Source organism: Lampris incognitus, chromosome 2, assembly GCF_029633865.1.
Source record: "Lampris incognitus isolate fLamInc1 chromosome 2, fLamInc1.hap2, whole genome shotgun sequence".
Classification (NCBI taxonomy): Eukaryota; Metazoa; Chordata; class Actinopteri; order Lampriformes; family Lampridae; genus Lampris; species Lampris incognitus.
In genome coordinates, this window is record NC_079212.1 from 3,821,922 (window position 1) to 3,836,000 (window position 14,079).

The 14,079-nt window shown below is 45.0% G+C and overlaps 1 protein-coding gene across 1 annotated transcript; it reads right to left on the minus strand.

Moving 5' to 3' along the window:
* Positions 1–205: 205 nt before the first annotated feature.
* dnajc11a (DnaJ (Hsp40) homolog, subfamily C, member 11a) lies at positions 206–12,503 on the minus strand. The gene is made up of 16 exons (XM_056275502.1): positions 12,373–12,503; positions 11,334–11,463; positions 10,706–10,779; positions 10,307–10,408; positions 10,096–10,224; positions 9,652–9,774; positions 9,385–9,458; positions 9,085–9,274; positions 7,919–8,004; positions 7,523–7,639; positions 5,324–5,479; positions 5,105–5,174; positions 4,774–4,831; positions 2,416–2,558; positions 1,517–1,646; positions 206–697 (listed from the first exon to the last, which is right to left on the minus strand). Exons 1-16 carry the CDS (start codon positions 12,442–12,444, stop codon positions 672–674), a joined length of 1,680 nt encoding a protein of 559 aa, XP_056131477.1. The 5' UTR covers positions 12,445–12,503; the 3' UTR covers positions 206–671.
* Between the last annotated feature and the right edge of the window lie 1,576 nt (positions 12,504–14,079).

The following is a 14,079-nucleotide window of genomic DNA, read 5'->3' on the forward strand; positions in this document are numbered from 1 at the left end:
TCTCCCCAAGATCCTTGAACTCCTGCACTTGAGGCAACAACTCATCCTCAACCCGGAGGGAGCAATCCACCATTTCCTGGTAGAGAACCATGGCCTCAGACTTGGAGGTGCTGACTCTCGTCCCGGCATCTCATCCACGGCTGACTCTCATCTGAGTGTAATAATTCCACAAAACAAAATAAAAACAGCGACAACAGAATTCCTGCTTCCAGTGCAACTGCCTAAAAAAATAAGCAACATGGAAGAGATCAACTTTTAATTATATGGCAAATACACAGAGCTGCTTTCATGACTTCAACCACATAGGCACTGCAGTGTTGTGTACAATACAGTTCAACGTGATCACACATAACAACTCATACCAAAATAAATAGGTACCGTGAGAAGGCGAAAAGGCCCAGGAAATTAGACGGTAGCCATTGATTTTGGTTTTACTTCAGAATGTCAAGCAGGCCGCAACCCTGTCCATAGATACCAAATCATTATTTAGCCCAGTCTGTAATGCCTTGGCTCCTTTCTGCATATTTAAATGAAAAACGTAAAGACAAGTAAGATGCATGACTTCTTGGGAACGTGGACTTGAATCCATGTTGTATCTAAAACAGGAGTTTATCCTTTTTTCTGTCTGACAGTCAGTTCAACGATGAGTCTCTTGTTGAGCAGAGGAACTCCTAAGTGTCGGCATCAATCCTGTGAGCTGCACAATGGAAAGAGGGAGACGCGGGAGTTAACACAACACTGACACTATGAGGAAGATCCTTGAGATAATGAAATGTCTATTACAAAATAAGAGACTTCTTTTTCCAAACTGGAGAGAGCTCCGAGACATGCCGAATCAAATCACATCCCTATGCTAAGTGTCCAGGTACATTTAGCCTGTTGTTCATAAGACATTACCACGAGAACAGGTGAGACACACTAGAATCAGGGGGTGAAGACATGTTCAAGATCCTAAGATGCCACAGATGAAAGAAATCAGTACTGGAGACAGAACTGATAATCAAGTCTCCATGCAGCATCTACGAGTCACTATGCTATCAGGGTTTCCATTCTTTTCTAGAGATCATTTTCCAGGACTTTCCCAGGACATTTTCCATTATGATCTAGCTGGTATGACAGACAGGGATCACACCATACACTAATATGTTGCTCTCTGTGGAAGTCTGATCTAAAAGACGTGCAGTCTATGGCTATAACTCATCTATGAAATCATCTCTTACATGCTTAGAAATGATGACAAATTGGTCCTAGAATAATGCAGGTGAGAAATATGGGACATAGTCGCTTTGGGGAGCTCCGATAAATCGCAGGGTAGTTAATCCTAAGCTAATAGAAAATAGAAGAATGTTGAAATAATTTTCCAGGACAACACATGATTTTCCAGGCCATTTTAGTTTTTCTCTAATTTTTCATGTGTTTTCCATAACTGGAAAATGGGTCAGCTATTTTCCAGGTTTTCCAGGATGTGTGGGAACCCTGTGCTACACTTTGTTGCACTGTAGTGGTTGAGACTTACATTGCTTTGGTATCCTGAGTGGTTCGGTGTCCCCTGACAAGACCTGATGCATGACTCCCCGGAATTGATACAGCACCTTGAGGCTCTTCTCCTCCCCCACACAGGGGTCATAGAACCCAGGTAGTCCTGACTGGAAAGACAATTTAAAGTTGGCCACCAGCGGAACACAGACACCATGCAGGCCAATGAAACATTTGAAAACCAACTGAACGCTCATACATTTTCAAGTGAAGGTGCAAATACACTTTAAGGTATGAACGCCAGCTTTGTATTTTATGTGCTAATAAAATACCTGAAATGTGTGTTGTTTTTTTTTAGCCCCCCCCCTTTTCCCCCCAATTGTACCTGGCCAATTACCCCACTCTTCCGAGCCATCCTGGTCGCTGCTCCACCCCCTCTGCTGATCCGGGGAGGGCTGCAGACTACCACATGCCTCCTCCCATACATGTGGAGTCACCAGCCGCTTCTTTTCACCTGACAATGAGGAGTTTCACCAGGGGGACGTAGCGCGTGGGAGGATCATGCTATTCCCCCCAGTTCCCCCTCCCCCCCAAACAGGTGACCTGACCGACCAGAGGAGGTGCTAGTGCAGCGACTAGGACACATACCCACATCCGGCTTCACACCCGCAGACACGGCCAGTTGTGTCTGTAGGGACGCCCGACCAAGCCAGAGGTAACATGGGGATTCGAACCGCCGAACCCCGTGTTGGTAGGCAACGGAATAGACCGCTTTGTACCCGGACACCCCTGAAATGTGTGTTTTAGCCAGTATGTGTGTAGACAACCATTATAGTGGTAATTACTGGCATAGTAGCTTTAATGATACAGTATGATTGTGTCAGATCAGATATCTGCAGCAAGTGAACCACGGGTCCTTCACTGTGTCCGTACACATACCTTTGTGGCTTCAGTGAGGATTAACTTTGAGTCTTTCACCAGGCACTGAAGTGGTACGGTCACATCAATGACCTTTGCCCTTTCGTGTCTCCTACTGTTGTCTGTCACAAATTTGCCGTACCAGGCGTTGAGGATGATGAGACCTGATCCAAGAGACAAAGTCACACACGCAATGAACCAATCAGAATGTTAGGGTTACATTCATCAAATGGCCTGGAATATTCTGACATGTGAACTCAACTAAAACTCTACACAACTTTGGTGTCAGTGTCAGTTTTTAGAATCAAGTTAGCCATCTAATTCATGTCATATTGAAGTTATACCAGCATCACTTGATACCACTTTGTTGTCGGCTAAAGAAACTACCGACTTCAGAATATTTTAATTTCAGCTACTATACAAGGAGAAGAAATTTGCAACAGAAGGGTACCAGCAAGCGTTAAAGGGAAGGTCTACAAGATGGTAGTGAGACCAGCTATGTTGTATGGTTTGGAGACAGTGGTACTGATGAAAAGACAGGAGATGAAGCTGGAGGTGGCAGAGATGAAGACGATAAGATTTTAATTGGAATCGGGAATCAGGAACACTTTATTTGTCATTTCACCTCATGTACTTGCGCACATGAGGTGAAATGAAATGCCGTTTCCCCCAACCCACAGCAGTGCAACACACAGACAAAAACACATTCAAGAATTACAAGAACACACATATCCAAACAAACACATATACCCAAACTACACAAAGAAAACAAAAAAAGAATTCACTGTCCAAGGGAACGAACTCCGGCCAGGATGACCGTTGGAACTCCTGGTCTGCATGGGCTAGCAGTTAGCTTAGCCCGCCCTGCTTCCGTGTTCTGTCAGACCACCCTCCGTGTCTCCTCCGCGGGCGCAGCTCCGGGCAGGGGCCGTGGTCCCTGTGGCAACCGGACGAAGCAGACCAAGCTCTCCCAGCTGATCCAGTGCCAGCTCTCCTAGCCAGACACCCTCGACACACCTCCCTGCACTCCTCACGACGACACCAAAAACACCACAGTCAACGTCTGGTGAGGCTGCCGCCAGACTGCCCTCGGTGTTATCAGAACTGCCGGTCTGCATGGGCTAGCCTGCCGTGCTTCCGCGTCCTGTCAGATCGCCCTCGGTGTTACCCCCTCAGGTGCAGCAGACTAAGCTCTCGCAGCCGATCCAGCGCCAGCCTTCCCAGCCAACAAACGAAGACAAAAATCTAGATGCAGATGTGGATAAAGACACTGCACCGATGGCACTGGGTGAGGCCGCTGTGAACGTGAATTCGTGCCGCCATCTCCGCACACCAGTACTGGGTGAGGCCGCTGCGAACGTGAATTTGCGCTGCCATCTTCCCACACCAGAACCGGAAGAGTGGGAGTGACGAAGAAGGAAAGGATTAGGAACGAGTATATTAGAGGGACAGCTCAGGTTGGACAGTTTGGAGAAAAAGCAAGAGACAAGATTGAGATGGTTTGGTCCGTGGTGGTGTGGCGGTCTAAGCATCGGGTTTGTGCTGATGGAGTTGCCCATTGGGGACCGGGGTTCGCGCCCCGGTCTTGTCAGATCTGACTATGGCCGGACTAGATGAAGCAGCAATAATTGGCAACGCTGTCTTCGGGAGGGGGGTGGAGTCGGCTTGTGTTAGTCACATGAATGTGTCTCTGTGTGTGTCGAAAAAAGCAGTGGTTCGGCCTGGAGTCGCCTTGTCACGGAAGTGGGGAGGCGTCTCCTTCAAGACTGCCGGCCGGAGAGACTCAGTTGGCAAACGCATGCAGTACGAGGGTGGGAGTTTGAACTAAAATAGGAATCGATTGGCCACTAAATTGGGAGAAAAAAAAAATCAGAAATAAAAAAATTAAAAAAGATTGAGATGTCTTGGACATGTGTGGAGGAGAGATGCTGGGTATATTGGAAGAAGGATGCTGAATATGGAGCTGCCAGGGAAGAGGAGAAGAGGAAGGCCAAAGAGGAGGTTTATGGAGGTGGTGAGGGAGGACATGCAGGTGGCTGGTGTGACAGAGGAAGATGCAGAGGACAGGAAGCGATGGAAACGGATGATCCGCTGTGGCGCCCCCTAACGGGAGCAGCCAAAAATAGTAATAGTGGTAGTGGTGGTGGTAGTAGTAGCAGCAGCAGTAGTATACAAGGAGAAGAAATAACTATCTCAGGAACTTGATTTTTTGGACACGCATTTGATTAAAAAAATGTAATAAATCAGTTTTATATCCATTTGAAACAGTCAATTTTATAATCCGCTTAAAAACCAAGAAAAAAAAAAACAGACTACTTCTGAGCACTGTTCCTTGTGTGTGCTTCCCTCTCATTGCCTGGTTTAATATTCTGATCTTACCCATTCTAGACTCCTCCGCTTCAATAATCCTGCGCACAGACTCCTGCATGAGCAAGACCTTTGTAGATGAAAGACACAGAGGGAAGGGGGGAGACAGACAGAAACAAAGAGATCTCAAATCATGTGCATCGCAGGGATCCATTTCCCCGAGACTTCCCATCACACCCATCTACCCAATTAAACCTCGGCGCCTTTGTTAGCATTGCTTCATGATTGATACGGGACTGGCCAGTTCTATTTGAAAGTCGCACGGATAGCATTTAATCATTCCACATGAAATGCTAAAGCGGGACTGACATCCTGGTGAAATGCGGTCCCACAGGAGACTCACAGCAGACTCTGCCTCCTGTCTCTTCCTTGCTATGTCAGAGGCCGAGCTCTCTCTTCGCTTCTCCAAGTCTCTGTTGCATTGAGAAAGAAAAGAAGAAATTAAAACCGTCTCTTAACGGAACACTGGCAACATGTGAGCTGCAACTTCTGCTAACATGCCTGTCATGAAATGACTGGCATCCAAGTCAGCTGCTGCATGAGGGGACTGGGAGACTCTTACTGTTCCTTCTGTGCACGCACGTACGGCTTGATAACAAGCTGGTGGATGGCGAGGTAGAAGACCAGAGGCCCAACTGTGGCGTAAAACACTGCACTGGGTAGGAGCTGGTCGGTGAGGTGGATAGGGAAGAAATATGTCTGGCTGGCTCTGTTTAACCTGCAGACACAGAGACACATTCAAGTTTTTAAGTTTGTTTATACTGTCAAACTTATATATAAGATTAACATGCCCCCCCCCTCTTTTTCTCCCCAACTGTACCCGGCCAATTACCCCACTCTTCCAAGCCGTCCCGGTCTCTGCTCCACCCCCTCTGCTGATCCGGGGAGGGCTGCAGACTACCACATGCCTCCTCCCATACATGTGGAGTCACCAGCCACTTCTTTTCACCTGACAGTGAGGAGTTTCGCCAGGGAGACGTAGGACGTGGGAGGATCACGCTATTCCCCCAGTCCCCCCTCCCCCCCGAACAGGTGCCCCGACCGACCAGAGGAGGCGCTAGTGCAGCAAACAGGACACATACCCACATCCAACTTCCCACCCGCAGACACGGCCAATTGTGTCTGTAGGGACGCCCGACCAAGCTGGAGGTAACACGGGGATTCGAACTGGCGATCCCTGTGTTGGTAGGCAACAGAATAGACTGCCACAAGATTAACATACTTTATGATCCTGCACAGTTCCAAAACCATTCATAGCAACAACATCAATTAATTATAAACTGCTATGCCCAACGTGGTGGGGGTTTTTTTTGGAAAAAGTTCGTCTGTATTAAAAGAAAAATATTTTCAAAGCTTCAGCCAGACGGCTCAAAACGATTGCAAAATAGATTGAAATACAGCAAATATAGACCATAATCTGTCAGATAAAAATATGAACTCGCAACCAGAAAGTCCTTTGGTTTGTTAGATACTATTTGCATTTCCAAAAGCACAAGTTCACATTTAGCCAGCGCTTCCTGGATGTGTTCTTAATCCAACCACTGAATTAAAGTCACACCAGCTGGTGACCTGGCAGACTCGAGCTTGACAAAGAGTCCGGCATTCATTTCCACATTAACAGCAAATGGCAGAGGACAGCATAGCTCTCCGACTTCTTATAATTTCCATCTACAACTGTTATTTTGATACCAAATTCACTTGTAAGAAAATCTGTGGTGAGAAATCTACAGTGTAGGTTTGAAATATCTGCAGTTTCTGGAAAAGTAATGCGATTTTAAAATTTGCTGCCACTTTTTCAAAAGCTAAGAAGCCCCACTAGCTTGGGGTATTGCACAATACCAGCAAGTCGCTCTCATCTCAAACTATACATTGAGATTTCTATGTGCTTGCAGTCTCGCACGTACTCCCAAGTTCAACTTGCCAAGCACGCACTTCTCAAGAAAGAGAGTCCGTACTCAGAGTACTCGGTATTGGTGAAATGCCCAGGGATTTATGGACCTCACACAACAGCTGAATGTAATTAACTACCTGTCAGAAGAGAAAACCTGCACTACTACGGGGGCCTGCAAGGACTGGACTGAAAACCACTGGTGTAGGTTAAATATGAGGAGAAGATTGTGGGATTGTTTGAAAATGTGCTGCTTAAGGGCGTCCGGGTAGCGTAGCGGTCTAGTCCATTGCCTACCAACACAGGGATCGCCGGTTCAAATCCCTGTGTTACCTATGGCTTGGTTGGGCGTCCCTACAGACATAATTGGCTGTGTCTGCCGGTGGGAAGCCAGATGTGGGTATGTGTCCTGGTGGCTGCACTAGCACCTCCTCTGGTCGGTTGGGGCGCCTGTTCAGAGGGAGGGGGAACTGGGGGTAATAGCGTGATCCTCCCACGCGCTACGTCCTCCTGGTGAAACTCCTCACTGTCAAGGTGAAAAGAAGCGGCTGGTGACTCCATATGTATGGGAGGAGGCACGTGGTAGTCTGCAGCCTTCCCGGGATCAGCAGAGGGGGTGGAGCAGCAACTGGGACGGCTCGGAAGAGTCGAATAATTGGCCGTGTACAATTGGGGAGAAAAAGGGGGGGGGGAATGTGCTGCTTATGAGTGAATATTCATTGTTGCATTCACACACACACACACACACACACACACAAAAAGAATAGTTACATTTGCTATATATGTTCAGCAGCCATGGAAACACTGTTAGTAAAGAGAAAAGCTAAAAAAAACCTACGCCACCGTTACAGTAGGGAAATTAGCCGGTCTTACTTGATCTTGAGGGAGACACCTTGGGGAACTCCCACACTGACAGTGGCCCCCAACACACTGTGTCGACTGATTTTCCTCTCGGCTCCATACTCTACTACAGTCCCAAAGAAGCCTGATCTGCAGCAGAAAGACCAGACTCACCGTTTGCATGTCTTCTACACAAAGACTGTTTGAATTTGAACTTTCGGTTCCAAGATGAGAGCAGGCAACCAATTTGAAAGGATGAAAATATATAGAGTTGTGGAAACGGAGTCACGCAGAGCAAACTTATCTCACTATGAACCACAAAGTGAAATTTTATATTTCCACAGCTACACACAACATCACACCAAAAGGAACAAGACTTTACAGACGGTCCTCGAGACAGAATATTTGTATTTCACCGTGACTACATACTTTACTGAGCCTTTGATTTTGGTCTGGTCGTCATCCTGAAACTTGTACTGGTAGCTCATCATTACAAAGGAGTGAGGGATGCCAAGCTGAAGAAAAGAAAACAAGTAAATGATTATTCTAGTTTATCATTTATCCTCGTTCAACCTTCAACGGCAATGGTTGCTTGACTAGAGAGCTCTCTGGTGATGCCCTCGAGCACAGGTCGTTGCATTTTAAAATGTATGATTTTAATCAAGATTATCAGATGTACATGAGTAGTTTCGGTGCCGTTGCTAGGTGGGGACCAAAAGTTTCATCACTGGTAAACGGAACAAGTCAAGCTGTTAGCTACTGTCTTGTTGCCAGTGTTGGTTTCTTTGAGGTGTTCACTGAAAAAGCTGAAGATTTTTTGTTTAGGTTCACTAAACTGATACTTTTGAAACTGTAACAACTGCAAGTGCTTTGGAATGACTGGCAGATAACAGTACAATGTTGTGGTAATCTCATTATGGGAACAAAAAACATACAAACTTGGGACCTTTGATAAGACAATTCACAAATTGTTCATTCATTCATTCATCATCAGCCGCTTCTCCAGGGTTGGGTCGCGGTGGCAGCAAACTAAGTAGGGCACTCCCGATGTCCCTCTCCCCAGTAACGCCCTCCAGCTCCTCCTGGGGGATCCCAAGGCTTTCCCAGGCCAGATTGGACATGTAGTCCCTCCAGCGAGTTCTGGGTCTACCCCAGGGTCTCCTCCCAGTTGGCCGTGCCCGGTAAACCTCCAAAGGAAGGCGCCCAGGAGGCATCCTAATCAGATGCCCGAACCACCTCAACTGGCTCCTTTCAACGCGAAGGAGCAGCGCCTCTACTCTGAGCTCCCTCCGGATGTCCGAGCTCCTCACCCTATCTCTAAGGCTGAGCCCAGACACCCTACGGAAGAAACTCATTTCAGCCGCTTGTTTCCACGATCTAACCCTTTCGGTCACTACCCAAAGCTCATGACCATAACTGAGGGTTGGAGCAAAGACTGACTGATAAGACACAAACAGTGCCTTATCAAAATAGCTTTCTTTTTCTGGAAACCCTATTATAATATCATTAGCTCTAAGAGTTGACATCAGGTGTGAATGTCCAAACAACCATAAAAACTCTTAAGCCCTTTTGTCAGTGTTTAAGTAAAATTTAACCTGCATAGCAAAGGTGAAGTGGCTGCTCTTGGTGTCCCTGACAACACTGGTGTTCATAGAGGACTGGATCCCCCAGCGCCACTGCAGGTAGCCCATAGTGTTTTTGTCAAGGTGGCGGGCCAGCACAGTGGTGACACCGGGACGGACTCCTCGGGATGAGAACTGCAGTCCACACTGAGCCGTCACAAAGCTGGGAAAAAGAAAAAAAGAAAAAAAAGCACAAGACATAACCACTAACCAAAATGTTCATGTCGCAGTTAAAACATAACTGATTGCTTTTTCTGGTGCTGCTGAACGTACCAGCGTGGTGTCAAGTTTCGGAATATCTTCATTCCCAAGAGAGGTCCATGGGTGTCTCCAGCACCCAACTCAACCTGTGGAGACACAGACACTGGATAATGCCGTTAAATGCTCCAAATTTCACACTACACATACCAAACAGCACTTTTGCTATGTGACAGAGAGAGGGTATACCACATGCATTACACCATAAGCCATCTTAAATGTCTTTACAACATGGGAAGTGCCAAGAGACAAGGTTGCATAAATAGCACATTAAGTCCTGACCTCTCCCCAGCCCTTCGCTGAGGTGACTCTTCTCAAGGCCAAGTTTATGTTGCCACCTCCATTTCCGTTGTGGGTCGACAGGGAGCCAGACAAAATGGCAGTGTCTGTTGTTGTAAGAGGGGCCTGCAAAAGAAACATATAGGAAGACCTTTGATACAAGCTGTAGCTCTATCAGCTAAGACACTTCTCAAAAGGAAATCTGATAGACCGTGGTTACACAAATTTTGACCAATGAAAAACACACCCAAACAAAAGAATTCATGAAATTGCAGCGGGAACTTCCCTTAACCTTCAATGTTAATGTCTCTCCCCCACCCATCTAATCAACACTTGTATAAAAACATATACAACCAGACTTGTGTCTTTGTCTTGTGCTTGTTTGCATTGTGAAGCACTTTGAAGCATAAATAATGTTATCATTATCATCTTGATACATTCCATTACCTCTATGGATTGTGATATGTGCATCTTGTTGATCTCCACATGTGGGATACCACCTCCAACCATATCCTCATAGTCCTCTTCATATCGATCAAAGAGGTCTGTGGCATCGATACCCACACTGATAGTTCCCTAGGAGCCACACAAGCAAAAGTGAAACCATATTCATAACAGTGAAAAGTTGAAAAAGTTTGTAATCTGCCCCTCAACACACCTTGGGATTGGTCCTTTGCTGAAGCCTTCTCTCTTCACGCTCTCTCTGAAGACGTTCATACTCCTCTCGGATCTCTGCGGGTGTTCTTTTTCTTTCTACTACCTGGAAGCAAAACATTCCATTCAACAGACACTGCTGATGCAGGTAAGCTAGTCATATGGATGAATTTCAGATACAGCTGTGGAGACCATTACGTTTTACACCCAGTGTTATGCCTGTGTATGTTAAGACACATTCTGCCTGACCTTGTATCCCTTCCACAAATAAGTTAACGACAAACAAATGACAGTTGGTCTCTATGTGTATAGCATTATTATCAATTAACTGTGGAAGCTACTTTTTAATCGCACAGCCATCAGAGAGAGGGAATTAAGCCACTACAGTTATTAGTGGGTTTACCTCCCATCCTTCGACATCGAGTCCTCTCTTGCCATAGATATCGTAGATAGCGCGTGCCTGTGGGTCACTAAGGACTGGATAAAGATGTGGATAAAAGTCACTAAGAATACTTATAACAGTGCAGTAATACTAAATATACATTAGATTTGGTACGGACGTTACATTATGTAGATTATCATTTATCTCACACCATATCAGGTGAAGTGGACGTTGGGCAGCTGAAAAGGGGATGAAATGTTTAAAGCTAGGAACACACTAGAATGTTTTTAATATCCAAACCAGCTGGGTAAAGACCCTGTGTCACACATTTAACGAATGACTTTTGTCGATTACAGTTGTATTCAAACACACTGGTTCAAACTGCAGTCATGGATGTGCACATATTGCCAACGAGCCCAGCTTAATCAAGCATGTTTGATATTTTTGTGATGCTCCAACTAGTCAAAGGCTTTATTGGAAGGGGAGCAATTTGAATCTTAAAATGCACATTACAAGATAATGTGTGCTGACTGTTCACAGTGACTCTCCATGATCATGAAAATCAATCATCACAGCCAAATCGCAGTTTAAATCATAATTTGCCTTTAAATCCTGTTTCTCAGCTTTAGATAAAGTAATTGGCTCATACCTTCATAGGCTTGATGTACGAGGTTAAACAGCTGCTCCGCTTGTCGTTTCAGCTCAGGGTCCCGGTGTTTGTCTGGGTGGTACAGCATGCATAATCGTCTGTATGCCGCCTTAAGTTCCTCCTGTGTTGCCTAAAGCGCAATATTGCAATGAAAAATTACAATAGAATAGAATAGAATCAAACTTTTTTTGTTCAACCAAGGCTTAAAATTTATCTTTGATCTCTTCTCACGCAAACATTAACAATAATACAATTTTTTATTGTATTATTGATTTAATGCTATGGACCGGCTGTGTGTCCGAAATAAAGATGATCAATTAATTAATTAATAAAAAGCAATACAAAGCAACAAACGTCAAGTCCTTATCAATTTCATCAAAAACATACAGGAAGGTAAAGTGAATATCGTTACTAAAGCTTCAAAGCAAGAAGCCAATGTGACATTTTTAGGAACATGTAAGAAGGTACGAGTCAGATGACAACATCCTTAATGAACTGCTGCCATTTCGCTTGCTTGTCCTGAAGTTTATCAACCTGACACGCCAGAACTTCAACAGCTGCGACCTCTACCAGCGCTTAGTCTTATCGCTTAACCTGGACAACGTGGCTCAGGTTTCACTGGCGTAAAGGAGCTGCTGCAGGTTCAGCATGCACACTGGACCTATCGGAGCGGGTTAACGTGAGAATGAAAGGAACCAGAGTAACTTGTTTGGTTGTGTAAGGCTATGACAGGTACTCCTGGCAAATATATAAGTACCCTTGTGACGTAATGGCCACGTCGGTGTAATAAGTAACAGCTGCATCTAATGTTAACGACCTTAGTGATATAAAACAACCTGAAGAATAACAGATTAACGCTACAACCTGTAGAGTCAAGAGGAAAATCAATGTTGAGGGTCACCGGCTAGCCACCTGGCTAACATTAGCTCAAACTTTTGCACGTGATCACCGAATAAGACCTGTCCGGGCAAAGTGTCCGGCATAACTGCGACACGCGTGGACAAAAGCATTTATTTAAACGAGACACGGCACAATGTACCTCTCTCCTGACATTCAGTAAAGAATAGTAATCATCGTTGTCAATCTCATCATCATCCATGGCGGACGCCATGTTTACGACCCGTCATTCCTTCTTCGCGCGTGTTGCGTGGCGGGTGAAGCGCTCCGCGGCGTCTGTCGCCCTCTGGTGACGCGGAGGACTGCAGAAACCGCCCACTTCTGACTTAATGACGCTCTCCTGCGGGACTGATCCTTTCTGATTTCCGGTTATTAAAATTTCACACGTGGTTCTACATCTTTCTCAGCAACCACTTAGTGCATTGCAATGATGACGACGATGATAATATTAAACTTTATTGATATGTCGACTCTCATACATGGAATGCTACTCAAAGTGCTTTACGTTAGGATGAAACGGACACATTGAAACCATCACAAAGAGGGAAAAAAAGGTTACAGTAAAAGACGATAACATTGAAAACCACGAGATGTACACAGACCGAAGACAGTCCATGTTTGCCACCGTTATTGAATGTTGCTCTCCTTTCCAGGCCTCTTTAAAAAACATGTCCCCTCTTTATTGTACAAAACACATGTACATTATATTATGAACAACACAAACTGCTTATGCCAGGGGTGCATACACAAAACAAAAGGAGAATTAAAAAAAAATATATATGGAAAAGTAATACTCTTTCTTTCAAAACAAAGTGTTGTCAGTCTACAAGAAATTTATCCAAAACACAATTAGTTCTGTCTTCTTGTTTTAAGTCCTCTTATCGTAGTGCCATAACGGTGCAGTTCTTGATGAAAATGCCCAAAATTTGATTTGGAGCCCGTCCCTCTCTTCTTATGAATGTGGAATTTTCCCAATAATAAAATTAACTGTGCAAAGAAAACATCTTTTTCCCCCCATCTCATTATCTTCAAGACATTATTATCCTGAAAGTGGATTGTTTGTCCGGTTTTCCTTCTTATTTTTCATCTCATTGTATTTGGAACATGTTAAAATAACAAAATGATATATATAGGCAGGAATACAGAGACAAACGGAAATAACAGTGAACATCTTTATCAGACTCTGTGTAACAACACAAGTAATAAGTAGTCCATGTTGGAAAAGGGCGTAGGATGAAGTAGAGAAGCGTTCTGGTCCTGCCCCTTTTTCATACATTATCAGTCAAGTCAAGTCAAACCAAAACAAAACCTTCAAAAGAAAAGAAAAGTGGAAAAAGAAAAGAAAGACCACTGCACAGAAACCAAACTACACCAAACAGCGCAAGTCCAACGAGGCACCTGACACGTCATGTATGATGTCATGTTACTCCATCCTCCTCCTCCTGCTCCTCCATCCTACATCTGCTCACTGTGTTGTTGTGAAAGAGTTGCTTAAACTTACTTATATAATGCTGGACACCCACCCGAAATATCCGGGGGGGTACATACGGTGATAAAATAAATGCCTCTTTAAAATCTGTAACAGGAGTTTTTCTACCAATGACGTGCATGACCACGCCCCTTTGTTGGAGAACACATTCTGCCCCAGCGAGGCGGACTGGTAGTTTGTAAGGCTCGATTTCAACAACCAGCCCGTACCGGATCGGATCATAACCGGCCGACAGCTAAGGTAGACTGGAAAAACAACAACAACAACAATAATAAAAGAAAGAAAGGGGTCTCGAGTTTGACTATTAAAGTCGTGGTTTTCTTGCTGCATGACGTCACCCAGCCGCGCTGGAGAGGAAGG

Bases quoted from the DNA above. Each gene is read 5' to 3' on its own strand.
- dnajc11a (XM_056275502.1), bottom strand. From the start codon at position 12,444: ATGGCGTCCGCCATGGATGATGATGAGATTGACAACGATGATTACTAT. The intron at 9,775-10,095 runs GTAATGGAATGT...TTTCTTTTGCAG, and splicing joins ACATATCACAATCCATAGAG to GCCCCTCTTACAACAACAGA. The intron at 5,175-5,323 runs GTAAGAGTCTCC...TCAATGCAACAG, and splicing joins GTGCGTGCACAGAAGGAACA to AGACTTGGAGAAGCGAAGAG.